Genomic DNA, 26328 nt, shown 5'->3' with positions numbered 1-26328 from the left:
TTCGGGATCCCTTGGTGGCGCAGCGGTTTAGCGCCTGCCTTTGGCCCAGGGCGCGATCCTGGAGACCCGGGATCGAATCCCACGTCGATGTTTAAAGTTCTCTGATAGTATATAATCTAAGCATTTCTACCAAAACCACTGTTTAGAAGAGTCTCATTTTATTTTTACAAATAGATATTCAAATAGCCAAAACTTTTAACTTATAATATATCTACATTAACAACATATAATTGGAATTTTGGTCATATAGTAAACATTTTTCAGATAGCTACATACTAAGAACTTAAAATTACTATGTAACTCTTTTGGAAATACTGAACTGAAAGTCAATATTTTACCTTTTGTGCTCCCCTGGCATCCTTTAGAGTGCTTATTAACTCTTCTAGCCCCTTTAACTTTAATTCCATTTCCATCGTTTTGTTCTCCATATTTCTATGCTCTTGCTGAGAATTTTTCATTTCTTGCATTATCTTCAGTTTGTCATTTTGTAATTGAATCATTGTTTTAGAGAACTTTTCCTGTTGTGCCAAGGGTAAAGCTCCACTAAACTGTCGTCGTAGAGACTGAATTGTTTGGCGCAGATGTTTTGCTCTGTTTCTCCCCTCCAAACGGGCATAATAGAGAGCCTGTTCTTTTTCATCAAGTTTCTGCTCTAAGCGCAAATTACAGGCCTCTGTCTTCTGTAGTTTAGATGTAACTGACTCCAACTTACCAAGAGCAGCGGCCTCACTAATTTGAAGAGAGACGATGTGTTGATGCAACTTGGCAATTAGTGCCTTTTCATCAGATTGCGCCTAACATAAAAAAGTACACATTTATAGTCAGTTTCAAGTTTTTCTAGTGACACTTATCATGGATTTAAAAACATAACTTAGTAAGTAAGATTTTAAGAAGTGTGGTATATGAGATCCTATAAAAATCTTGCCTAGCTTTAATTCAGCTTTAGTTATATATAATTTTAATTATCAAAAACTTTGTTAAAGAAAAAAACCCAAACTCAAACATATTTAAAATCCAAATCTGGCATCTAACTAAATAACGGTTGGCATATTACTGTTTTTTTTTTTCAACTTCCATATGCAAATGACAATATTAGTGTAACACGAATGTGGACAATTTTTTTATCCTAGAAAAGTTTATATTGGGAGAATATGTGTGTGACAGTTACATATTAATACAAGAAAAAATACTGTTATGAAAGACTATTTCTCCTCAGGTCTTAACTTTGACTTGCGGCCAGCACAATGTGTTTGTAGGTATTTAAATGCTTTTCTCTATCATGTATGATATTTCAAATTAAAAAGTTTTTCTAATCAGTTTACAGTGAACAAGAATAGGAGACTCTATTTGACATACCCTCGGACTGAAACTGTAAAATCATCCAATATATAATGCGAATTTAGGAAAAGGGAAAAAAAATCTATTTAGAAGAGCCAATGCTGTGCATACCTGATAGTCTAACAGTTGCATTCTGACAGATTCTACTTCCTTTTCCCTGGACTGTTGCTGTGCCTTCAAAATTTCAACTTGTCTTTTGGCAATATCAGAAATCTCTCTCAGTCTAGAAGGTGAAAAGATACCTCAGGAAAAATTAGGTACATTTTCTAACGAAATACCAGTATTCCAGTTTTCTAGACTCTTGGAAAAGCTGCTAATCTCCAGCATCTCTTTTTTTTTTTAAGATTTTATTTATTTATTCATGATAGACACACACACACACACACACACACATACACAGAGAGGCAGAGACAACAGGCAGAGGGAGAAGCAGGCTCCATGCAGGGAGCCTGACGCAGGACTCGATCCCGGGACTCCAGGATGGTGCCCCGGGCCAAAGGCAGGCACCAAACCACTGAGCCACCCATGGATCCCCATCCAGCATCTCTTCTTAGCATCAAATACTAAAGTAAAATTTCCTCAACTGTTTCATTAATGTAATTTCATGAGCGGTTAACATGTTCTGTTAAAAAACTTCATTCCCGATATTCTTCCCTTGAAAATTCCTAATACAGAGTATTGTATGAAGTGTTCTGAGAAGTTCTAAAGCAAAAAATTATCTCAAATTACACATATACAGCACTTTCCAAATCTACATGGCCACAGAACTTCTCTCCCACACTTTTATTTTTTATTTATTTTTTATTTTTTTAAACTTTTTTTTTTTTAATTTTTATTTATTTATGATAGTCACAGAGAGAGAGAGAGAGAGAGAGGCAGAGACACAGGCAGAGGGAGAAGCAGGCTCCATGCACTGGAACCCCGACGTGGGATTTGATCCCGGGTCTCCAGGATCGCGCCCTGGGCCAAAGGCAAGCACCAAACCGCTGCGCCACCCAGGGATCCCCTCTCCCACACTTTTAACATGAGATGCTTATTATCCTAGCTTGGCAGAGCTAGAATAGGTATTAAGTAGGTTTATTTGAATAATTGTACAGTGAAGAATACAGAAATTTAAGATTCCTAAGTTCCCTAGATGAATATATGTTTTAAGTTACAAGCTATCAGAAATATGAAAAAAATATTATATGCTTACTTACAATTTTTCTTAAAGATTTCTATTTATTTATTTGAGAGAGAGCAAGAGAGAACACAAGCAGAGGTAGCAGCAGAGGGAGGAACAGCAGGCTTCCCACTAAGCAGGGAGCCCCATGTGGGGCTGGATCTCAGGACCCTGGAATCAGGACCTGAGCGGAAGGCATTGCTTAACCAACTGAGCCACCCAGGGACTCCCTGCTTACTACAATTTAAAAAAATGGGAGAAGCCTGATGGTAAATTATTAAATTTCCTACAAAACTACTATTATAAGATCACCTTTGGGCAAGAATAATTTTAACTCACTGTCAGATAAGTTGGGTTTCCTCACATTGATTAGAAAGTCTCATTGCCAGTTACGTATGTTTTAAAAGGGACACCTGGGTGGCTCAACAGTTGACCATCTACCTTTGGTTCAGGGCATGATCCTGGGTCTCGGGATCGAGTCCCACATCGGGCTCTCTACCAGGAGCCTGCTTCTCCCTCTGCCTGTGTCTCTGCCTCTCTGTCTCTCTCATGAATAAATAAATAAAACCTTGAAAAAAACATATGCTTTAAAAATTAAAATATAATAAAATGAATACTTATAAATTAGTTTACTTCAAAAGATGAAGTCTATGAGGTAAGAGGAAGAAAAAATAAATGGAGTCCTTCACAATGAAATGGGCTGAGAACAACAGACATTCCAAGGGCTATCAAGGCTCCAAAAAATAACCTTATGATGAGCAAGCCATAAAATCATTTTTACAAGTATTTATTTGGGCTTGACAGAATAACTTATGGCTCCTATTACCTTTCTACTGAATTGACACAAAAATTACCCAGGAGAATGAATACACAGCATCAACCTGGCACACAGTATTAATTTCTTACATATATTTTTTGTTCCAAGTAAATAAATTATTTTCACATGTAAAATAAAATCACATTATGTTAGGATTATTAAGTGTGATTATAGGGAAAAAATCAATAAATAATTGTTTTTAAAAATGTAATTATAGGAGTTAATACATTTAATACCTAGCAGAGTACACAGTACTCAATGTCAATTGGATGGCTCAGTTGGTTAAACATCTGACTCTGATTTCAGCTCAGGTCATGATCTCAGAGTTGCGAGAGCAAGCCCTGCATTGGGCTCTGTGCTCGGTGTGGAGTCTGCTTGAGATGCTCTTTGTCCGTCTCCCTCTGCCCCTACCCCTGTTCATACTTTCTAAATTAATCAATCTTTAAAAAAAAAAAAAAAATATATATATATATATATATATACATTTTATTCTAACATATGCCAACTATCATCTGAGCTTTCAGCAAGCCATATTCTTTTCATTGGTCGAGGGTCTTCCCTTAATGTTGATGATGGCTTATGATTGATCAGGATAGTGATTGTTTATATAAAGTTGGAGTGCCTGTGGCAATTTCATAATATATTCATTTTGTTTATGTTATTCCAGTATAGTTAACATACAGTGTTATACTAGTTTCAGGTGTATAATATAGTGATTCAACACCTCCATATAACATCCAGTGCTCATCACAAGTGCACTCCTTAATCCCTTCATCACCAACTTCACCCATTCTCTCTACCCATCTCCTCTCTGGTAACCATCAATTTGTTCTCTATATGAAGTGTCTGTTTCTTGGTTTGTCTTTCTCTTTTTTTCCATTGTTCAGTTTGTTTGATTTCTTAAATTCTACATGACTGAAATCATATGGTATTTGTCTTTCTGTGACCTACTTATTTCACTCAACATTATACTCTCTACCTCCAACCATGTCATTGCAAATAGCAAGATTCCATTTTTTTGTGACTAATAGTCCAATTATTGTAATATTATTCCACATACCATTTCTTTATCTACTCTTCTATCAATGGAAACTAGGCTGCTTCCATAATTTGGCTATTGTAAATAATGCTGCTATAAACATGGAGGTGCGTGTATCCCTTTGAATTAGCATTTTTGTATTTCTGGGGTAAATACCTAGTAGTGCTATTACTTAATTATAGGGCAGTTCTAGTTTTAACTTTCTGATAAAACTCCATGCTGTTTTCCACCAGTTTGCATTCCCACCAACAGTGCAAGAGGGTTCCTTTTTCTCCACATCCCTGCCAATGGTTTTTGTGTGTGTGTGTGTGTGTGTGTGTGTGTGTGTGTGTTTTATTTTAGCATTCTAGCAGGTGTAAAGTGGTATCTCATTGTAGATTTGACTAGCATTTCCTTGATCAGTGATGCTGAGCATCTTTTCATGTATCTGCTGGCCACCTGGATATCTTCTTTGGAGAAATGCCTGTTCATTTCTTTTTCCCATTTCTAATCAGATTATTTGTTCTGTGGGTGTTGAGTTGTGTAAGTCCTTCATATATTTTGGATATTAACCTTTTATCAGATATAAGAAACTTATGTTTAAATAAATTAAATGACCACTACTCTTTCCTCCAAAAAAAAATGTTAGTATGTGGAAGAACTAAGCTGCATAGGGTGTTGATTTCAGATTCAGTGTTTTATGCAATACTATTCCTGGATTCTGAAAAATATCAATCTTGAGAAATTATTTCCTCTTCAATATTATTATTTATGCCTGTTAAAATTAATCTTGTTGATATTTCACTTGTTCTTACAAAAAACAAAAATAAAAACTACAACCAGGGCAGCCCCAGTGGCCCAGTGGTTTAGCACTGTCTTTGGCCCGGGGTGTGATCCTGGAGACCTGGGATCAAGTTCCACATCGGGCCCCCTGCATGGAGCCTGCTTCTCCCTCTGCCTGTGTCTCTGCCTATCTCTCTGTGTGTCTCTCATGAATAAATAAAATCTTAAAAAAAAAACAAAAAAAAACTACAACCAGTATCAATTCCATGAAGAGTATTATCTCAAACCACTATAATTAGTTTTCTTAAAGACAAATTAGAGTAGACATACCTAATAAGTGAAAAGTCTGCATGCACTTACTTTGACACTTCAACTTTTAGTTCCATTTCGCTCTTCTCTAATTCTAGAATCCGTTGCCTATCAGCATCACTTACTGTCTTGCTCACACTATCAGCTAATTCATCTCTTAACATCTGTTCCACCTTCTGTGCTTCCAAATTGATTTTGGTGAGCTAAGAAAAAGTAACAAAAAAAAAAAAATATTCAGCTATATCAGCTTTTGGTGAGGTTTTCTCTTTCAATTTAGCTTTCACCATACCGCAGTTCTCTTTACTTGACATTAGTCTGGATACTGAGTTGGGTGTGATGAAATATTAAGAATAAATTGTAGAAAGTAAAGAGAGTCAAGAACAGGTCATAAAAACTCTGAATATATGCCAACTCATCAAAATAACTTAGATAACTCACAGTCTAGTATTTGAATCTCTTATTTTCTTAAATTTGTCTGAAATGCAGTATATGCATTACACTTTAGCTATACTACCTATAAATAAATTTGAATGAGTTAATAAAATCTTAATATATACCTAGTGACTCAGTTAAACAAAATGACATACATTTGAAATACATACTAATTCTGAAAGTAAACATTATAGGAGTGCTACTTCATCATTAATTGTTGAATATTTGCAAACTATATTTATGCCAGCCAATTTAATATTTCTGACCATATCAAAAAAAGTATAAAACTTACTAAAATGTAAAGTCCTGACAGCAGAGATTACTGTCTATTTTGTTTCCTCTCCTAACACCAGCCCCCATACACTGCCTGGCATGTAACTGGCATTCAATAAACAGATGGTAGTGGAAGGCAGTATCATTAGTAAACAAATAATCTTTTTGCATTAAATCTAATGTAATGCTGATGGGAAATAACTCATTTAAAGAAATACCTGCTTTCTTTTTAAACATGTCAGATTTAAAAAAACATCTTTTATTTATGCTTTACATATAACACAAGCACTACACTAATGTTACTTCAAAAATACAAACTAATCTCTCACAAAATACAATGACTAATGTGACTAATTCTTTACACTAAATTACATGATAAAATTATATCAAACCTCAGCAAATTTGGTTTCCAATTCAAAATTACGTTCTTCCATTTGCTTTAATGAAGTCCTTACATGCTCATACATTTTTTGAGAATGTTCAGCCCGCTGCCTTTCATTTAATTCCTTCATCTCCAGCATAGTGATTTTTTTTGAAATAGAAACAATTTCACTGTTGGTTATTGATTTCTTTGCCTTATCCATGTTTGATTCATTTCCTATATGCAACAATACTAAGTCAATCTCAAGCTGTTATAAAAATTATATCCCAAATACTTTAGCCATTATATACAAGGATGCAATAATATGGTTCCATGGAAAACACATTAGTCTTATGAATTATGACAGAATTGGATTCCAGACTTAGCTCTACACCTCTTTGGATACTGCCTATCCCATTTCATCTCTCTAGAACTTACATTCTTCACCAAATGATAATAAAAATTATTCATCATAGAAATTTAGAAATTTCTATAGGGAATACAGCACCTATTAAGGAGAGACGGGAAATGAACGGAGAACTTACCACAACTGTATGTAATACCCTTTTTTTATAGTTTAAAAAAGTTTAAATGATACCTTCTTTCATGTAGAAGCTGCATGGAAGTCAATTCACTTTTTGTTTTTGTTTTTTTTTTTTAGTCAATTCACTTTTAATCTCTTGATGAATTAAAAATTGTATTTCTAAAAGTAGCTTATTTTAGATAGTTAGGCCCAGTGTTAGGCTTCATCAAACTACTACACGTCCCAATTACCAATTTTAAAAGTAGCTCTATTTTGTAACAGAAACCTTGAATAGCATTAGAGCTCTTTAGAAAACAAACATACAAAAACACTTTATCTGAAGGAACAAACTGATTTGAAAATTTGAAAATTGTACTTTAACAATGCTAGTAAGATAAAAAATTATTTACATGCCATAAACTAGGATAACCATTTGAAAAGCCCTAGCAGGAGTCAGAAAGATTTTAATATCCTGTGAGACGGTAATATCTCTGTTAGATATACCTGAAGATGTTCACTGTAACACTAGAAGCAATAGCAAAAATAAGAAAATCTATTGATTTAATCACTCACGCAGTAAGATTCTGCATGACTATTTGTACGTATAAGAATGATAAATAAAACAAGTATTTTGACATCTACTAAATGAATACAGTATATAATGTTATAAAGTATATATTTTTCCATTAGCATCAAACTTACATTTTGTTTATTTATTTTTATGTTTTTATTTAAATTCCAGTTAGTTAACATACAGTGTAATATTTAGTTTCAGGTGTACAACACCATGATTCAACCCTTCCATACAAGACCTGGTGCTCTTGTAAACATGTATAAGGTAATACAGAAAATAATATAATAGTGAAACTATGGGCTATATAAATTCTTTTCAAAATTTTTATGTTTTATGGTGACCTGTTAATTTAAATATATCAAATGATGCATTCCTAATACATCTTCACACATAGTGAAAAACTTCTAATATTACTACTAAGATAAAGGTTTTTATAAATTATCACCAGTGTTGACTGTTAAATGGTTCAAAATACCTCATGCTTAGTCATAATTTTTTAACATATATGAGAACAAATCTATTTAAATAACTAAAAACCAAATTTTGGTAGAGATTAGCACAAGATATTACTTGTCAACTGCCTGCTAAATTAAACTGTTAGGCAGAGTTCATTTTTATATCAAAATACTTTCTTTCACCTGATATAGAAGAGGAACTATAAATGAAAAATATTCACTATTAGATTTTCATCACTTTATATTATCAGAGTCATAATACTTACCTAATTTGGTTTCTTGCTCCCAGGCTTGTTCAATAGTGTGAAGTTTTTCCTTGGTAATCTCCAGCTCTTTATTTATAGACTCCATTTGTTCTTTTAGGGATGAATTTTCACACTGAATAAAACAGAAACATCACTGAGAGACTACACTGTAATTCAGGCTAATATCATAGTGATATTGTCTTAACTTTATATAATATCTCCTACAATTCACAATCTGTTTTTTTTTAAAAAAACAAAATTAGGAGAACATACCCACATGTATGCATACACACATACATATAGAAAATAATATTTTAAGATAACCACCAAGATCTCGTGTACCCAGTCTGGGGCTTCTGAGCATAAGCTTCTGGCATGTGCATTTTTGGCCAAGCTGGAATGCTTCAAGTCTCATGACCTTCACAGTGAAGGTTGCTCACTTCCCTCTTTCACACAAATAGCTACTAAGCATCCCTAGCATGCCATCAGTGACAGGTCCTGCTTGTCATAGTGAAAAGAAATAAAATTCTGGCCTTCACAGGCCTCACCATTTGGTGCCTGTAGGTCTATGTGTATAGCAGGAATTGGGGAGAGTGTGCAAGGCAGCAGACAGTGAACAGGTAAGCAAACAAAACAATCATTGAAAATGTAAATATTTAGAAAGAAACAGAATATGGACCCAGAGAAAATAAAAGGAGCCATCTCAAGATAGAATGGTTAAATATGGTATTATGTACTGAAGAGGTGGTATTTAAGCTGAAAGCTAAGGTTTTAGGAGGAGCCGGTCTTGACAAAAAAGCAGCCAGGGGAAGAGCTGAGGTACTGACAAACTCCGATGCAGGTCTGAGTTTGGGGTGTGAGAGGACTGGAGCACAATCAGCAAACCTAAGAGTGAAGAGTAGCATGAGGCAAAACTGGGGAGATAATAGGGTAATAGGGGGCCATATGGGCCAGATAGGGGATGTCAAGATAAGGAACTGGAATTTAATTTAATATATAATAGGAAATCATTTAGAGATTTTAGGGAGGAAGTTTCTAAACAATCATCCTGAAGGCAATGTAGAGAATAAATAAAGGGGTACACGGGGAAATCAGAAATTAGGAAGATATTGTCCAGCCCCGATGAATAGGGTCCTAGCAATGAAGATGGAGAAAAGAGGACACATGAATTACATTTGGGAAATAAAAACAACGGGGGAGAGGAATGACTAGAAAGCAACTCTAAGGTGTCTGCCTTCCCCGAGCAGGCAACAGTAGCACATATTTAAACAGGAAAGATTATGAAAGGAACAGACATCAGGAGTTCATCTTGGATATGCTCAATTTGAGATCCCCTTGAAATAGGAGTTGTAAAGTAAATCATTCCACTACAACATTGAGAAGTCAGGCTGGACTGACTCATAAATGTAGGAGCTGGCCCATCAATTTACTATGGCCATTTATTCTTTTTTTGAACAAACAGGACGCTTAGGATATGCTGGGTATCCTAAGCCCTGGGCTTTATTGATAAACAAATTCTATCTTATAATTTGTGTTTTAGAGGTTGTAGTTGGAAAAGAAGCCAATATATAACACAATGTCAGGTAATATGTGTTATGAAGAATAATAAAAAAGGGTAATGAGGTTTTCTTTAAAGAAGATATTATAATAAAAAGAAAAAAGCAAGGTAAGGGAATAAAACATGACTTTCTGGTAACACGCACAATTACAACCCAGTCTAGGTAGTATAAATACACAGGAAAACAACAAAAGATGGATTAGAGTGTTCTAAACATCTTTTTTTCCCCCTTTTTTCTTTTACTTCCAGACTTTCAAGGAAAACTTTGGTCTGGTTCCAGATCCTATTCTCACCCCCCTGCCTTTGGCACCACATAATGTGCTTTTACACCCTCCTCTCCAATCTTCAGTCATTCTCTCCCTATTCACTCTAAATTTTCTTTTCCTCTCCCCTCAAACTTCATTGGTCTCCTTTATTAAAAAAAAAAAAAAGTTGATAAAAAAATCTTCCTCTCAATCCTATGTCAACCCATATCTTTTTATCTTTTCTTCTGTCATCGAATTTCTAGGTTTTCTATTGTCTTATGACTCATTTGGTTTTTGCATTTCCCTTTCACCCATTCTCTTTGTATTCTGAAAGTTGATTTTCATCACCTTTACTATCAAGACCTTCACCCTTGAAGGCACAATAGGGACACCTGGGTCGCTAAGTGGTTGAGCATCTGCCTTTGGCTCCGGGCGTGATCCCTGGTTCAGGGATCCAGTCCGGTACTGGGCTCCCTACAGGGAGCCTACTTCTCCCTCTGCCTATGTCTCTGTCTCTCTCTCTGTGTTTCTCATGAATAAATAAATAAAATCAGGAAGAAAGAAAAAAAGAAAGAAAGAAAGAAAGAAAGAAAGAAAGAAAGAAAGAAAGAAAGAAAGAAAGAAAGAAAGAAAGAAAGAAAGAAAGAAAGAAAGAAAGAAAGACAGACATCAATGATTTCCTAATCACCATATCTGGTGATCTTTGCACCACAGCTCTACCCATTAATCACTCTCTCAAGGTCAACATTTATTAGCTTCAACTGTGTACCACACAGGAGGCACTAAACACACAAAATGAATTAAGTAGAGTTCCTGATATCAAGAAGCTTCTATTCTAGTTGGGGACACAGACATATCAATACTGATAGTATGATGTGACATAAACAGAACTAGATACAAGATAGAGAACTAATATACAGAGGGACTTGGTGCTATAAAGAAATTTCTGAAAAAAAAAAGATAATATCTGAACAGTTTTAAGCATGAATGGAAATTCACTGAGCACATAAGCTGAGAGAGTGGGAAGGACCTTCTAGACAAGGAAAATGCATGGTATGAAAGAACATAAAAATAAAAAACAAGGTACTCCAGAAAACTGGTAGTTCAGTTTCAAAAACATAAATTGTAAAAGTATTTAGAGCCTCACAGGAGATGACATGAGGTTTGTGGGGGCTAATCACAAAAGGAATTTGACTTTCATTCTTTAAGTGACTGGCAGCTGTTGATAGGTTTGAAGCAGGGCAGTACATGGTCAGCTTCATGTTTAGAATGATCATCGTGGTGGCAGTAAGAAGAAGCTAACACGGAAGATAGAGATATGAGTCATGGCTACCACAATATACATCATAAAGACATTGCCAACAGGGATAAATATATATTCAGAATTATAATTAAGATGTGGGAAGGAGAGGAAGGGATATGATACAAATGGAAATTTTAAAAATTTTATAGACAGATGAAAAATATTCTTTGGAAAAATAAATAAAAGTTTAAAACTACTTAAAGTTATCTATCTAACACATTTCTTACATAGGATTTTCAAATGCTTCAGAGGAAGAGGGCAAAGGACATGAAAGATAGGGAAAAAACACAACATTACCACATCTAAATATTCAATATTTTCTATAAAATTAACATAATAATCTCTTTAGCAAAAACAGTAAAAAGTAAACTGATCATGATTACTTATAGTTAGTATTAGTAAACAACTCAGAGAATTTTGTAGGAGTCATTCAAATTCTATTTAAAATAATGTTTGGGTGTTTTAATGATTGTGTCCCTATACACAAGTACAATTTATGAAGCCAACAAAATTAGACCTCATTCCACTCCTGGGAGAGGATCACAAAAGAGAGTAAGTCAAAAGACATAAGCCCCTATTTCTGGGGAGGAAGATGAACGAATCAGGAGTAGGAGTTTTGCCTACTGTTAAAGGTGTGGAAGTGAAGTGGCTAAAAGACAACTACAAAGGGCTCGGGGCCATATTCACATACTATTTGAATGACACTTATAATACCCATTTTTCTTATTATGTACAATAAGAAAGGATGAGAATTTCCAGAGCTTATTCATGGTCCAGGAAGAGCAATTCTCAGCTACATCATCCCAAGGAACATAATAAACCAAGGACTATGAGAAAATAATTTGTACTAGATTCAGGAAGAAGAGAAAGGGATGGGTACTTAAATGACGCTTCCTCTTTTTGTTATAATTTCCCTATCTGGTTCACACCACTCTTGCTTTTTTAAGTGCCTGGAGAAGAGGCTTGGTTTAATAAAATTTACGCAAGTGGGCCAAAGGAGGATGATATAGGATGAAGTCATCTATAAGTCATTCTGCACCTACTGGTATCCCCCAAGAAGAACAGCTAATATTGCAAGGTTCAAGGATCACATACACTTACCTCTAAGTGTTCCAAGTTACTTGTTCTTTGAACCAGCATGTTATCTTTTTGCAAGATGTCCCTGTACTTCGCGGTCAACTCATTGTATTGTTTATTGGCCAATTCTAGTTCAGACAAAGAAACACTATTATCTATAACTTTTTGGAGAGCTGCAATCTTGAAAATGGCCATTTCCTATGTAAATAAGGATACATTGAGTTAAGTTGGTGTATTTTTTTCTGGTGAAGCACTAGCCACTTTAGAGAAGGATAAGATAATACAGTTAAAAGTAAAACAGATTTTAGAATCTTTTTTAAAAAGGATTTCTCATGTATTAAAAATATTACAATAATTATTATTTTTTCATATAAGAAATCATTATTTAGAAATTTTAAATCATAATAAAATAAAGGGAATCTTTCAGAACTATGACAGTAAAATAAAATTCAATTGATTTCAGGAAACCATAATACACAGTAGCAAGAAAATATATCACTGAGAATGTATCCCTGGATGGCTTTTCTAAATTTCATAAGATTGAAAACAATTTGCCTTTAGTTAGCTGAAAGGCAAAATTAGCATTATCACATTACAATTTAGCTATTTCTACTTATTAGAGTTACACAGACTAGCTTTGTAAGAGGAAAAACCTTTTGTTCCCATGAAGAAACAAGACTTAATTAGAAAAAATTTCTCTCAATCATAGCATATAATATAAAAATATAAATACTCTTTAATTTTTTTTATTAACCTTTTTAACTATTTTTTTATTTTTATTTATTTATTATAGTCACACAGAGAGAAAGAGAGAGAGAGAGAGAGAGAGGCAGAGACATAGGCAGAGGGAGAAGCAGGCTCCATGCACCAGGAGCCCGACATGGGATTTGATCCCGGGTCTCCAGGATCGCGCCCTGGGCCAAAGGCAGGCGCTAAACCGCTGTGCCACCCAGGGATCCCTAAATACTCTTTAATTTTATATATATATATATATATATATATATATATATATATATATATAAAAATGAATATTTATATATGTTTATAAAATGTAATATAAAATGAATGTATGTTTATAAAAATGTAATATAAAATAAAATATAAAATAAATACATGAAAGACTGTTACTTGTTTTATGTTCTCCTCATTAGCTATACAACTAAACTATAAAAAGTCACTACTCAAAGATATCGTATTAACAATAAGAAGAAATATCTGAACTTTTATTTCTCTCTAAAGTAAGTTGATGAAATAGGAATAACCAAATTTATAAAGTGAGGAAAAATTTAGTTAGAATTTCTTCTGAAGTAAAGTAATGAGGGAAAAATATTTGTAATAGTGCTTCACATCTCATTTTGGCAGTTTATCTTTTCCATCTAAATAAGTACACATTATTCTACCTTCCCCTTGGAATTTGGTTTTACACTTTCTTTGGATGAGGAGGGGTTTCCTATTTCCCATCCCCTAAAAAACCAATTTTCAGATTTCCATTTGTCACCACACCCCCCTCCCCAAATCCAGGTTGAACAATCAGGTTGAGGAGAACATTCTAGTACTTTTTTTCCCTTCTGTCTCACACACTAGCTACATGTGCAATCCTCCAAGAAAAACATAAAAATCAAAACAAGAACATTTCTTAAGACTCAAAACTTCCTTATTACATGTCCAAATAAAAATAGCTTTCATTATTGAAAACTATTCATAGTTCCTTTTTGCATCAGGATTCAGCTTTAACATCACATTGAAAATAAGTTTGTTAGCATGACAATTTCACCTACTACTATCTTTAAAAGTGAATGGTAAGGAACTCAACTTCATTTTAATTCTACTTTGAATTCTTTTGTGTTTATATGATCCAATGTAAATTTGGACATGTAAACCAAACATGTACATGCTTAAAATAAGCTATATAAGACACGATGTAAAGCAAGGTGTAGAAGAATACACACAGCATGCAACTTCTTGTGTCAATATCTTCAAAAACAATCATTAAAAGGGTAATCAGTTACCTATAGCAGGTAGGGCAGAATGGAGTCAAAGGCACAGGGACAGAAATAAGATTTTTTGGACTATATGTTTGAAACATGCAAATGTTTTATATATTCAAATCATTTAAAAAAAAGAAAAAAAAAGTAACCTCTGAGTTTGAAGATAAACACAAAACAAATGAGCCTAACTATCAAATTTGTAGCATAACAACACAAAGAAAATTATTTCAAGTTACTGTAGAATATATTACCTTGACTATATATGCTATTGGAAGATATTCTAAAGAAAATAGGAACTATAAAGAAATGTAAAACTAAATCTCATAGCATTCCTGTTGTTAATATCAACAATGCAAGATTATCTTCAAATTAATGTGTGAAAATTAAGGGATAGAGCAATAATTTTAATGTTAATAACAGACTTCCATATAAGAAAAAAAGAAATATGAGTCCAAAATCAAAGGTTAGTAAAAACTCCATACCATTTCCTTACCCCATTATATTAAATCTGAATTAGAGATAACAATATGAACTCATGGTTTAAATATATACATATTTTCCTAATTTGTCCACTGAAAGGGACCAGTAGCAATGAAACTTCAAGAGCCATAATATCTAGTGACCAGCTTTTGGTATCTAAATGTCTTTCCCCGGCAGCCCCAGTGGCTCAGCGGTTTAGCACCGCCTTCAGCCCAGGGCGTGATCCTGGAGACCTGGGATCAAGTCCCACATCAGGCTCTCTGCAGGGAGCCTGCTTCTCCCTCTGCCTGTGTCTCTGCTTCCTCTCTCTTTGTCTCTCATGAATAAATAAATAAAATCTTAAAAAAAAAATTAAAAAAAAAAAAAATGTCTTTCCCACTAAAAAGAACCAGGGTTCTTTAGCATAATGATTTATTCCAAATCTGGATAAAAGTATAAAAGGTAAATCTTGAATATCCTGTTGTGCCAGAAAACAAACCAACATCTGAAGCTTTGTTCAAAGACTACTCAATTCTTGTCAAGAAGAAATAAGAGCCAACTTTAGACAGCTCCCCCTGGCCAAAATTATTATTAACAAATAATGACTAAATCTGGGAGTGTGTAATGATACTGAAAGACGAGAAAGCTGGAGAGGTCAAGCAAATAGGTAGAAACAGAGTATACAAGCTCTGATTTCGGAGGATTAGTTATTAAAAAAAAAAAAAAAAGAATGAAGCTTTTCTTGTCTTTCTTGTAGGAGCTATACTTCAAGATAACCAAACAGGCTGGGCTAATGAGGAAAAGCTCTTTATTTACAAAAGACTATTGGCCAATAAATGTAGAAAGCATAATATAGCTAGAAAATAATTTTTGCAACTCCTAATCAAGTATCTGAGTCAAGTAACAACAAGCATCAGTGAACACTAAAGCCACTAGGAGGACTGCCAAAGAACTGGTTATTTGCATATCAAAGTATCACCAGTTAACTAAATACTTAAGACAATAATCACTCATGAAACAATAATCACTCATACAATCTCTTGAAGTGATACAATATAAAATATTACTTATAAAGTACAAAGCATTCTTATCAACAATGTTTAACCTAACATATCCAAGGCTTCAAAGCTTTTGTAAATCAATAAATAGGGGAATAAGCAAAATTAGAAAAGAAAATAATTAGGTAAATGTTCAACATTCTTCAAAGTAAAGAGAGGAGATTCTATGAACATTAAAGATTTATGACCTGTAACATCCGAATACAATGCAGGATCTTTGACTGGATCTTGGTACAACTGAGGAAATGTAAATATGGTCTGGACATTAGATAATGTAAGACAATTATTGTCAATTTTGTTAGATGTGATAAAGTTCTTGTGTTATGAAACAAGTCTGTTTTTTAGAGACACACAGCAAACTATTTAGAGAAGAAATGTCTGCAATTTATTACTACAAGGAACAGATGAGGCAATTATGGCAGAATGTTAATGTTAACTGTTAATCTAGGTGATGGCTATTCATTATACAATCCTCTCTTCCTCATAATTGAAAGTTTTTATAGCAAAAAAAAAAAATCAGATATACCTTAAATCGTTGCAAACGTCCAATTTTTTCACCAACTTCAGCTTCCATTGCTATCAATTCATTCTTCTGTTTCCCATTTTCTTTCCTAAGCTGTCGCTCCATTTCTACTAAAGTAGTGTACTGTCTTATGAGTGACTTTTCATTCACTTGCAAGACTGTTATTTTTCTACTATTTTCTGACAGTGTTTTCTTCATTTCATCTGAATCCATCTGAAGAGCACTGAGCAAATTCTACACAAGACATATTAAATTACTTGTTGAATATAGCTATCTTACTTTGTACAATACTGTATATTGATTTTAAAAGAGTTTTGCTTACATTATATTCTTTTACTTTTATAGCATCTTGTTGGATTTGATCCTCTAGTTTTTTCTTTTCTTCTTTCACTGTTTCAGATTCTGTTTTCCAGGTCTCCTTTTCACTTAAAAAACAAATAAAAATGACAATATAATAAACCTAATAAAACATTTAACTACAGGAAAAGATAACTTTAAATTATGGAAATTTAAAATGTTCATAAAACAAGAGGCATCATAGCCTTGGGTATCTAATAACAGATTAAGTCAAAATTCCACTCAACAAGGATTTAGCCTGGAAGTTCTATTTTTACTAAATAAATGCAGTTTAAAGAAATTATTTCATCAAGTTACTTTCATTATTCCATGAGTCACAACTCTACAACTGTTACAATATAACAACCAAAGTTGAACTTACAACATTTTATTAAAAATAGAAAATAGGAAAATAATCAACATTCCAAAGTAATTCTGGAAATCAGTTCTCAATATACAGACCCTACTCTTTAACTTGAGGGTTAACCAGTTGTAAAATATTTAGAATACAAACAAGAGTAGAAATCATTTGACTTAAAAGAAGATGTGTAAGACACTGTTGCCTACCCAAAAGACATTCCACAGTCATCTGCAATCTGGTTGGCATATAAAATTACAGTGGCATCACTCTCTTTGCCACTGAATGGTTGAGACTTGGACATATGACTTGGAGAGCTCATTTGCCCAATTCTGGTTAATGTGATCTGAGTCAAAGTCTGCTCTGCTAGACGGTTCTGGAAAAATTTTTTTTATCTAAAACTAAAAAGTTGTGTGGGGGAAAAAAAAAAAGGTTCTTCTACAGTGGCCATGGTTCCCTCTTCCTTGAACTCCCGCATCTATTTTATAAACCATAATAGGGGGGACGCCTGGGTGGCTCAGTGGTTGAACGTCTGCCTTCCACTCAGGGCGTGATCCTGGAGTTCCAGGATTGAGTCCTGCATCAGGCTCCCCGCAGGGAGCCTGCTTCTCCATCTACCTATGTCTTTGCCTCTCTGTGTCTCATGAATAAATAAATAAATAAAATATTCTTTAAAAATTAAAAAAAAATAACCATAATAGGAGATAATGACAACTCTTAAACACAGCCTACTCTATAATTAGCTTCGGGTTTCTTGTTAGATCATGTAATAATTATCCTTTGTGTTTAAATAACCTTTGATTAGGTATTCTAATGACTGTTAAGAAAATTATTCCATTAATATAGAGGAAATAGCAGAGATAAGGAGAAACGTTACCAATGAAAATATATCAATAACATGACAGTGACATGAGGAATGATGCTAACAGCTGAAACACATTTACAAAATGTTCACATGCTGGGACATTTACAAAATGTTCATATCTGAACATTTCATATAACAATTCATTTAAACTTTGTAACAATCCTATGAAAAAGGCATTATATCTCAGAAATTTATACATAAGGAAACTAAGACATAAAATAGAAGGGAAGAGGCATGAGGGAACAAATAAGTATTTCCTTACATTACTAGTATCATGAATAAGAATATGCTGCAATTACATTATAAGTTTTGCTCTTATACCTTAGATATTCCTTATATAATAAGCTTTGTTGATGACGAATTACTGCAAATTTTCTGTTATAGTCTTCAAGAGACTCTTCTAAATTCTTTAATTTTTTTTCTTTATATTCTAGTTCCTAAAAATTAGTACAGAAATAAGAATGAAAAAATTATCAAAATACATTTTAAATTGGAGAGTATACATTTATACTCTGACAAGATAACACAAAAATAAGAGAGAATACAGTTCCCAAATCCTAGCAGCACAGATCATTTCTAGATCCTGAATATTTTAGTTTGAGGCATATGTATAAAGAGAAGTACTATAGATTTGTTAAAATTATTTTTATATTTGATAGTTTCAGTAACCATATAAATTCTCAGGTACAGTGGTTACAAACTTCTCCAGTCACTCAGCTTCACACACCCTTTTGTGAACGTATCTGTTCATGTCTCCATTCAAATAACTCTTTCCAATTATTTTATTTTATAGATGAAGAAACAGAGACTGAGAAAGAGTAACTCAACATTTAAAAGCTCATTAAAACTATACTTGGTAACCATTTCTAAGCACATATGGCATGCTTGATGCCAGGTACTGTACACACATGCAGATCCAACACTTAAAGTCAGGTTTTGTGTGGCTCCAGAGGCCCTGGCTACTTCTATCATTCTTAGGACTGGGGGTCCGAGGACCCGTTTTGCCACTATGAACAAGTATTCAGATTCCCAATTGGTGCTCTCTAATCTACGACAATGCCTCTCATATGTTGTTGTTGTTGTTGTTGTTTTAAGATTTTATTTATTGATTCATGAGAGACAGAGAGAGGCAGACATAGGCAGAGGGAGAAGCAGACTCCCCACAGGGAGTCCGATGTAGGACTCGATCTCAGACCCTGGGATCATGCCCTGAGCTGAAGGCAGACATTCAACCACGGAGCCACCCAGGCATCCCATCCTCTCATATGTTTTTATATAAAGATGAAAAAAAAACATTAATCTTATTTGAAGCAATATGATGTCACATTACCATTACTTGTTGACAGTGTTCTTACACTGAAGAAGAACGAGAGATCATAAAGAGTGCTGAAGTTATAAATTTAAAAGTTATAGAAGTTAGAAGTTTAAAAGTTGCAAATTTAAATTCATGCTATAACATGAATTATAAAGTAATGTTTAAACAAGTGTAAGGTTGTTCCTCACTGACATACAACAAATTCCAATATTCAAAAAAGATTAAATAATTTTCAAATACAAAAACAAGTATTTGATAATCATAACTCAAGTATGTTCACAAATGGATCATCTAGGAGACAGAAACAGTAGTGCTTATAATAAAAAATATGTTTTCATTGATTCTAAACACATTTCTGTAATTATATTTCAAATGGATGTTATGGATATTCACACTTCAAATGAAATAATGCAAAGCATCTCTCATTAGGGCATTCATAATGACCACAATATAGACGGCAAAACTGACAAACACAGGCAAGCACTACCCTTTCTAATTCACTAATGTATTAACTAACACCTTGTAAGTTTAAAGGGAAAGAAGACATTACAGACAACTTAATTTAAAAACTTTTTTCTTGGGGGCTCCTGGGTGGCTCAGTTGGTTAAGTGTCTGTCTTGGGCTTAGGTCATGACCTCCAGGGTCCTGAGATCCAAGCCTGAGTCCCAGCTACTTACTCAGTGGGGAGTCTGCTTCTCTCACTCTCCCTTTGCCCCTGCCCTGCTAGTTCTCTCTTTCAAATAAATAAATAAAATCTTAAAAAAGAAAAATGTTCAAAAAATAAATAAAAACTTTTTCTTGTAGTTAAAAAAGGAACAATTTTAATCATTTCACTAAAAAGTTGTATCAGACTTTATTCACTTGAATTGCTTTTCTAACCAGCACTAAATAAAAGTGCTCCCCTTATTTATACATTACCACCTTAGCTGCATGTCATTCTACTTGTCAATCATATATTTCAGATGACACATATGTGCACAAGATATATCAGCATGTTTCTTACATGGATGAATAGAATAAATTGCTTTTATTCATAATATTCCATTTCATATCAAAATCTAGAAAAAATGCATTGCAATGATAATATTCTAAAGAATACTCAAAGGAATATATAAAGACTAAATTAAACATAGTATCAACTACTTTTGTTATTCACATGTTATTTACTACCTGTAAGATATGTATTAAATATTCATTTTGAGAATTAATAATATTGGCACTAGACGGTGCTATCCCATCAGGTAGGTCCACTCCTTTAAAAACAACATTTGATCCTTCTGACTGCCGTAAAAGAATAGTCTCTTTTTCAAGATGATCTATCTGGAAACAAACAGTTCAGAAATGAGAGTCATGTCTCTTACAACCAAAGACAAATTTAAAAGCAGGTTAACTTTTTCTTCCTATTGAATATTTAAAAAAAAATAAATGTATGAATGCCCTACTAGGCATTAATTAAACTATACTTCAAATTCTATTTAGAAATACCCAGGCATAGACCTAGAATTTTTGAATTCCTTTATGTTATAAAAGGTACTTATTTCCTACTTAATTATTTAAGAAAAATCCAAAAAGGAGTTTTCTTAATGTTGAATGAATCCAAGAGGCATTTCTCAGTCTTTTTAAAAAAATAAAAGTTTCATATTAAGCTTATGTTCATAATGCTTGGCATTTTCTATTATTTAATAAAATTCTCACCTTTAAATTTGCTTTTGCCAACTGCTGAGAATAATTTATAGCCTCCTTCCGAGATTCCCTGAGTTCCTGTCTTAATTCTTCATTCCTTCCAGTAAGTTGATCAACTTGGGCTTTCAAATGCAGATTGGCATCAAAAATTCCTTCTGCATTCTTTGATTCTATAGCCTAATATATTCAGATTATATTGAAAAAATGTGAAGCAAAATACTAAAATCACAGTAAAAAAAAAAAAAAGCTACCTTTAAATAAAATTCACATTTAAGCATTTTACTCTTCCCAGGCATAACAACAAAATATGCCAAATCCATTTCTTATGAACCTAAATTTATAAAACTCTAACTTACATCAGTATTATCAAGCATAATAATTACCTTATTATAACATTTAACAAACATTTAGCTAATTTTGTAGACTGGTAGACTAGAAAAACAACTGGAAGAGAGTAAGAGGACAAGGGTTCAAATCTTAACCAATCTTTTACTAGCTCAGCAAGTGACAAGTTCTTTAAACCTAGTTTCTATATCTCTAAAGAGCAAATGTTACATCTGTCCACTTCACAAGGTTTTTATACAGTCAAAATGAAATAATTTTTATGCAATACTTAGAAACTATGCAGCATGAGCAAAGAATGAAATAGTTACTACATTTAATTGAATTTTTCATTGCTTCCTCTCCACGCAGTTGAAGCATATATGATAAAAAGGCAAAGTATGGTAACACAATATTATTCAGATTGCTGGATAAGCAAAAATAATGTTAAATACTAAAATATTATCAAAGAGGTTTCATTGGTCCTAATTCTCCAACAATGGCATATATAAACATACATACACCCTGGTACACATCTACATAGTACATACATATAAATATATTTGCATTTTAAAGAAACTATATATGATAAAACTGCTAACTGCAAAGTAAAGCTTCAGGAAAAAAAAAAAAGCAAAAACAAAGAAGGTTAAGATGAGTAAAATAAAGTGCAATCTCCTACTCAGGAGGGTGATCCAGGGTTTGAGACAGAAGTTTCATAAAAGTAAGCCCTGACCCCCTAGGAGACCAGAGCAGGCCACATGGAGTAATAAATTATGCTAATTCAAAGGGGATACCAGGAAGACAGAAGTACAAGGAGGTACTGTGACAGACAAGGTAATCTAGTTATCAGTCTTGCTGTTTAGAAATGGCATCTTGTTGCCTACATGGCCTTTTATTAAAATAAGATTAAATGGTGATTAGAGATACTGAAAAATAACCCATAGCAATAGAAAGTGAAATGAAGTACATAACCTAGAAATATTTGATCTAAAGTGTCACTGATTTTGCAAATTTCTTATAGCAGGCAATGTTGTTGAGTCATTCGTGAGTTATAGACAGGGCAGATTCAATCAGAAAAAAGAATGACAACCCAAGATAGAAACTGATGAAATCTCTGGAAGCAAGGATACAGAAGAAGTTAGAATTCCCTGAGGTGTCCATTCTGTTTGTATTTGGTCACTAAGTAGAGTTTCCCTTGGAAAATAGTTTGATCTGAGACACAGTATCAAAAGTGGGTAGCATCAGAGATAAAAGATGTTCACAGAAAAAGCACAAAGAACCATTTTAGACATTCAAAATAGCAGAAGCAAAACAAAGTCACCAAGAGCAAAAGAAACATAAAAATGAGTTACATATAAAAAGAATTAAATGGTTCTCAAAAATTTTGTCAAATGATTTTCTTGCCTCAGAAATTTTTAACATACCAATATCACTCTCCCTTTCTGCTAACAATATGGTATTGCTTAAAAGTATTCAATTACTAATGCATCATAAAAAAAGCAATTAAATGAATAGTATTTTGTTGGGAAGCACAAATATATGTTAAATATGTTCAGATTATATAAACAATATATGTAGATATTAAGAATTTAAAATATATATTTTATTTAAGTTCATATAATACTGTAAAACTCTCAATCTCTATATAATAAACATAGACTATTATTTGATGGTTAATATTTTTCCTTAGCAATGCTTACCCATTTAAATATTTAAAACATTCTTACTATATAAAAACATAAATAAATAAAATATTCTTACTACATCCTATTACACTTCTAGGTTTGTGGCATAACGTCCTACCAGACCTACCTTCCCAACTTAACAAGTGAATACAAAAAACAAATATTTGAAGGTTCTAGAAAATAAACAAAAGCAAGCAGATTTTGGAGCAGACTTAAAACCTGGAAGACGGAACCACTGAGGAGTGAATTTTGCATTTGAGGGGAGAGAGGTGGCGCAGGGAAGGGACAGGCTACAGTTGAAGTGACCTGTCATCTTTCTGGCCAAGAACACCAAAGATAGAGCCCAAAGTCTATCACTGGGAAAGTGAGATAGGAATTCTAGACAGAAAATAACCAGCCAAAGGGAACTCCAAATTCTGTTTAAAAACTCTGCCAAGCTGACCTTTAAAATGGAAGAATGGAGATGGTAGTGGAAAATATCAGTGATCTTAAAAATAGATAAATAGCAATTATACAATCAGGAGAAGAGATAAAAAATTAGGGGGAAAGAAAATGAACAAAGCCTCAAAAACCCCTGGAACTATGTCAAAAGGTCTAACATGTCCCTGGAGTTCCAGAGACAATGGGGCAGAAAAAATAATTGAAGAAATAAAGTGGAAAACTTTCCAGTTGTGGTGAATGGCACAAGTAAACAGATTCAAGAAGCTCAGCAAACCCCAAATGGCATACATACACACACACACACACACACACACAAATATATGGACTCACACACATACCTACACACACACACACACACACACACCAAGTTACATTATAGCGGAACTAGTGAAAATCAAAAGAGGAAGTTTTGAAAGCAGCCTGAGAAATTTACATGTAAGAAACAGGGGAACGATGATTCAAATGACTATAAACATCTCATCAAAAACGATGAACACCGGAGAACAGTTGAACAACACTTTAAAGTATGAAACAACAAAACAAAACCAGTATGAAAAAAACTTACATTAACTAGCCTTTCAAGACTCGGGATGATTAAAGATGTTTCTCCTCCTTTAACATCAGGATCTTTCTGCATTTCCTTAATAGCTTGCAATATTTCTTTCATACCTTCTTCCAGCTGCTTATTTTCTTCGGCTAATTCTTTTACTAAAATAACATATTTTTCTCATTCAATGAATACTTTCTTTACAATTTACACTATCTATACAAGTAACAAACATTTTATATACAAAAAAATTTGGAAAATGCCAATGCAAATAAATGTACAAAAAATTCAACTATAAATCCAATATGCAAATAGCTGAATTAAATGACAGACCTATTTAAATCATGTGCATATGTTTCATTGTTGAAAGAAATAAATCATAAACATACTTTGTCTTCACTTCATTAACAATCTTTTATATTTGTTTTTCTAACTTCACTTTCATTAGACAAGAAAGAAAAATTGACTTATTGCCACAAAAAATTCACATTAATAACTTTCTTTGATAATGAATATAGCAAGGCAAACCAAAGAGATGAATGAGAGAGACATCTATATATTATAGAGGTGATTAAAGTTAAAACAGACCAGAAAACAAAGAATGTATTAAAGTCCTTTTAGATCCATGATTTTCAATATAGGATAAATAAAAACAGAAAAATAAGAAATAATAGTAACTTACATTTATTCTGAAATTTGGTTATTGTTGTTCTACCTCTTTCTAAATCTCTTTCCTTTTCAGTTAGTTCTCTTGAAAGAAATTCACTCTGTACAGAATACAAAGAATAAAACTGATTTTTTAAACAAAATATCACAATAGTTTGTACTTTACAAGTTTAAAAAATTTGACCAACTGAGGGACAACACACCAGAAACAAGTTATAGAAATACAACAGTAATAATAACACAACCCTAAAGGTAAAACAGATGGTAGTCTTCCTCCCACTTTCTCCCTTCCCCCACCCCCATAGCAAAAGGCAAAGAAATACAATGAAAGTTTTGTCTTTAGTGCCACAGTGAAAGTTTTTGTCTTTTAATAGTCTGCCTTTATACTACCTGTTCTGCCTGGCTTCTATGAAGTTCAAGCTCTATTTCTGCATTTCTATTCTGTGCTTCCTTGACCAATAAATCCTGTGCTATTACTTCATTCTAAAGAAATAAGTAATAAATTAGCCAAGTCAATGATTTCATATCAAACTTACTGCATTTTTAGATCTTTAAAAAAATAGAATGCGTATAAATTGGTGTTACGTGCAAGCATGAAAAAATTCTTAGTATAATTATTACTTAAGAACTTTGTTAGAGAAGTCACAAAAAACAAAGAGTTAATAAAAAAGTAATCATAGTAATGTAATTTGGAGGAAAGCTCACCTGAGATCTAAGAAATACTAGTTCTCTCCGTAGCTGTTCTATAAGATTTTCAAGAGGACCTATCGGAGATGATTTTGATTGTGTAGTAATAGGGACATGGTCAGGATCATTAACTTCAAGTTTACTTTTCAAAATCTCTGTCTGTAAAGGTACTTCACTCTTTCTTATATCTTCTTTCAAATTGATATCAGCATAGTTTATCTGGGCATGAACCTGTTCATCTTCTGATGTTGCTATCTGTGATTTTTCCATGTTAGCTCTGTTACCATGAAATTGTTCACAAAATATTGCAGACTTTGGCCTAAGTGATAATTTCTGCATTAAGTCTGAAGCTGTTGATAAGGCTTGTAAAGATGAACTACTTTTTTGTGTGAAACTAGTCTTCTCAAGTGTCTGACAGCTTCTTGACACTTGCTTCATAGAATGGTCAGAAACAGAGTATAAGTAGTCATCTATTTCTTCATGGCTCTCCCTACTAAAGGTATTGACTAATGATTCTAGATTTCTTAAAGATTGTAGACATGGTGCTTTAAAAATCTCCTTTATTGTAATAGTTTCTGGAGGTGAATTATTATCTTTTACTTGTATAGATGAAGACTGTTGAGTTACAGAGACAAAAGGATCCACTTCACTTTCTACACTATGTTGAATTTCAGATACCATTCCTGATAATGATCCTATGGTGACATTCTCTTCTGGCTCATTCTGATATAACTGTGGAAAACTGAACGATGGTCTCCTATGCGGCAGCTCTATTTTATCTGAACTCCTAATCTGTATTCAGAGTAAATAACGTCTCATTAATCAATCTTTGGATCAACAGGTTATTTAAATTTAAAAAAAAGTTTTCTTTTATTTAACAACTATAAAAAGAAGCAATGCCCAAAATGAAGTAAAGGGGG

The 26328-nt window shown here is 33.3% G+C and overlaps 1 protein-coding gene across 10 annotated transcripts in view; it reads right to left on the bottom strand.

Annotated features, from left to right (window-relative positions):
- Positions 1 to 26328, bottom strand: part of CEP290 (centrosomal protein 290) — an 86786-nt gene that overhangs the window by 37136 nt on the left and 23322 nt on the right. For all 10 annotated transcript variants that reach the window (XR_005985234.1, XM_041738405.1, XM_041738403.1 and 7 more), the window contains 13 exons: positions 24738 to 24822; positions 24074 to 24216; positions 21071 to 21235; positions 20546 to 20695; positions 18382 to 18497; positions 16824 to 16926; positions 16505 to 16735; positions 12498 to 12671; positions 8312 to 8423; positions 6525 to 6730; positions 5479 to 5630; positions 1450 to 1561; positions 339 to 794 (listed from right to left, as the gene is read on the bottom strand). Coding sequence is in view for 9 of the 10 variants with exons in the window: in XM_041738405.1 (XP_041594339.1) it covers positions 339 to 794; positions 1450 to 1561; positions 5479 to 5630; positions 6525 to 6730; positions 8312 to 8423; positions 12498 to 12671; positions 16505 to 16735; positions 16824 to 16926; positions 18382 to 18497; positions 20546 to 20695; positions 21071 to 21235; positions 24074 to 24216; positions 24738 to 24822 (2205 nt within the window). In the remaining variant the exon portion in view is untranslated. The remainder of the gene's footprint in view (positions 1 to 338; positions 795 to 1449; positions 1562 to 5478; positions 5631 to 6524; positions 6731 to 8311; positions 8424 to 12497; positions 12672 to 16504; positions 16736 to 16823; positions 16927 to 18381; positions 18498 to 20545; positions 20696 to 21070; positions 21236 to 24073; positions 24217 to 24737; positions 24823 to 26328) is intronic.

Source organism: Vulpes lagopus, chromosome 23, assembly GCF_018345385.1.
Source record: "Vulpes lagopus strain Blue_001 chromosome 23, ASM1834538v1, whole genome shotgun sequence".
Lineage (NCBI taxonomy): Eukaryota > Metazoa > Chordata > Mammalia > Carnivora > Canidae > Vulpes > Vulpes lagopus.
This window is presented reverse-complemented; position numbering and strand designations above follow the sequence as displayed.